Here is a 1,602-nt window from a genome sequence, read left to right as displayed (position 1 = left end):
TCAGTGGTAGACAGTGCTCTCGGTGTGGCAGTGCGGCTCAGCCCGAGAGGGAAGCTGTCCTCAGGGTCGGGCCTTGTGGACCCTCTGAGCCCAACTCTGTCATGCTTTGAGCCTTCCAGATTAAGGGCTTTATGTTAAAAAGAGGCAGGTGCGATTTCCCTGGTGTCCGCCCTCTGATGCGCTGTGCCAGTGAGGCAGAGCAGTGAGACGGGGCTCCGTTGTGACCAGCCGGCTCCTCCTCAGTCCCGTCGGTGCTCCTGCCATGGCGGAAGGGGGGTTGCCTCCTGGTGGTGGAGAGGCTGTGGGGAGACAGTCCCCGAGCTGGCAGAGGAGCTGGCAGAGGAGCCGGCGTGCTGCAGGCCCTGGGGCAGGCCGAGTCCCCGGAGTGAGAGGAGCAGCGGCAGTATCTCCACCGTCTGCAAGAGGTCGGCAGGAGCGGTGTCACCGTGGTGGCCTTGGCCTCAGCTCCGTGTGCAAGCCTCTGCGCCCGGCCCAGGGTCATTCATAACGCCGGCAGGCCATGAGCCCTGAGGAGGGCCCGGCTCGCAGGTGCGGTGGCCAGCCGTGTAGCCGGCCACACCAAGCATGGCAGGAGAGGGGACCGAGTTAGCAAGCCTGGGCCAGGGAGGAGCTGTGTTCGCACCGTCACCACTGTCTGTCCTGGTGCCGGGCCTGGGAGCCTGTGAGCGTCTGGTGGTAGACCTGGCGTGCTGTGTGCGTGGCAGTGCCGGCGCCTGCGGCTCAGAGGTCAGTGCCTCCCTCGAGAGACCATGGATGCAGCGAACCGGCACGGTCACAGTGACCAGACACGGGTGGCGGTTCGGCTCCCGTTGCTCCACGTCACTCGGGCGGGCTCACCCAGGCAGTCATTTCCTGGGTGAGCGACGAGAAGCCCACCCTCGGGTGATAACCCAGAAGTAGGGCAGCGGCTTTTGTTTACGGTCCAGGGAAGGACGTGTCGTACCTCCTCATGGTATTTGCCCGGAGCTGCGGAAGAAGGTGGCCCTGATGGTCCCCGCCTCGTGCTGAGCCCGGCCCGCCCCAAGGCTCGCTCCTCTCACACTTCCTGACCCGCCTGCTGACCGGGCTAGCGGGATCCCATGTGCCCCTGCCCTCTGGCCTTCCCAGGTGACTGGGTGGCTGCCCTGGCACATCCCCCCAGTTGTGCAGAGCAGTGGGGGCTTCAGCGCCAGCTCGGGCAGGGCTGGGGCCCTGCACATGTCTGTGGGTCAGAGACCACCGAGGGCCGTGGCTGCACGTGAACAAGCAGTGCACGCAGACCCCGCCCTCCCCACATGGCCCACTGGGTCCTAGCTGGCAGGTGACGGGGGTTTGCACCATGGCTCCGATTAACGCTGGGTTTGTCCATCATTGAGACAGAGCAGGGGCGTTCCCAGAGCTCCCGTGGAGTGTCACCCGCGGTCCTGGAAGAGGACACCAACCAGCCGCCAACTTCCGCTCCAGCGTCCAGCAGTAAGGATTGAAAGCCCACTGGCTTCCGCTGTTGGTGAAGGTCGCTGCGTGGGGCGCTCTGCGGTGCTCTCTGGTGGGGCGCCCAGTGGCTTCTGTTTCTTTGGATGAAAAGGTGCCCTGGTGACGGCG

General features: G+C 65.3%; 1 protein-coding gene across 8 annotated transcripts in view; it reads left to right on the top strand.

The window, feature by feature from the left end:
- The window catches only part of CD44 (CD44 molecule (IN blood group)), a 73,387-nt gene that overhangs the window by 60,886 nt on the left and 10,899 nt on the right, over positions 1-1,602 (top strand). For 5 of the 8 annotated variants that reach the window (XM_006162092.3, XM_006162094.3, XM_006162093.3 and 2 more), the window contains one exon: positions 1,381-1,473. The exons of the other annotated variants lie outside the window; for them this stretch is intronic. In XM_006162092.3, coding sequence (XP_006162154.1) covers positions 1,381-1,473 — 93 coding nt within the window. The remainder of the gene's footprint in view (positions 1-1,380; positions 1,474-1,602) is intronic. 8 annotated transcript variants of the gene reach the window in all.

Source organism: Tupaia chinensis, unplaced genomic scaffold (assembly GCF_000334495.1).
Source record: "Tupaia chinensis unplaced genomic scaffold, TupChi_1.0 Scaffold139733_1, whole genome shotgun sequence".
Lineage (NCBI taxonomy): Eukaryota > Metazoa > Chordata > Mammalia > Scandentia > Tupaiidae > Tupaia > Tupaia belangeri.
This window is presented reverse-complemented; position numbering and strand designations above follow the sequence as displayed.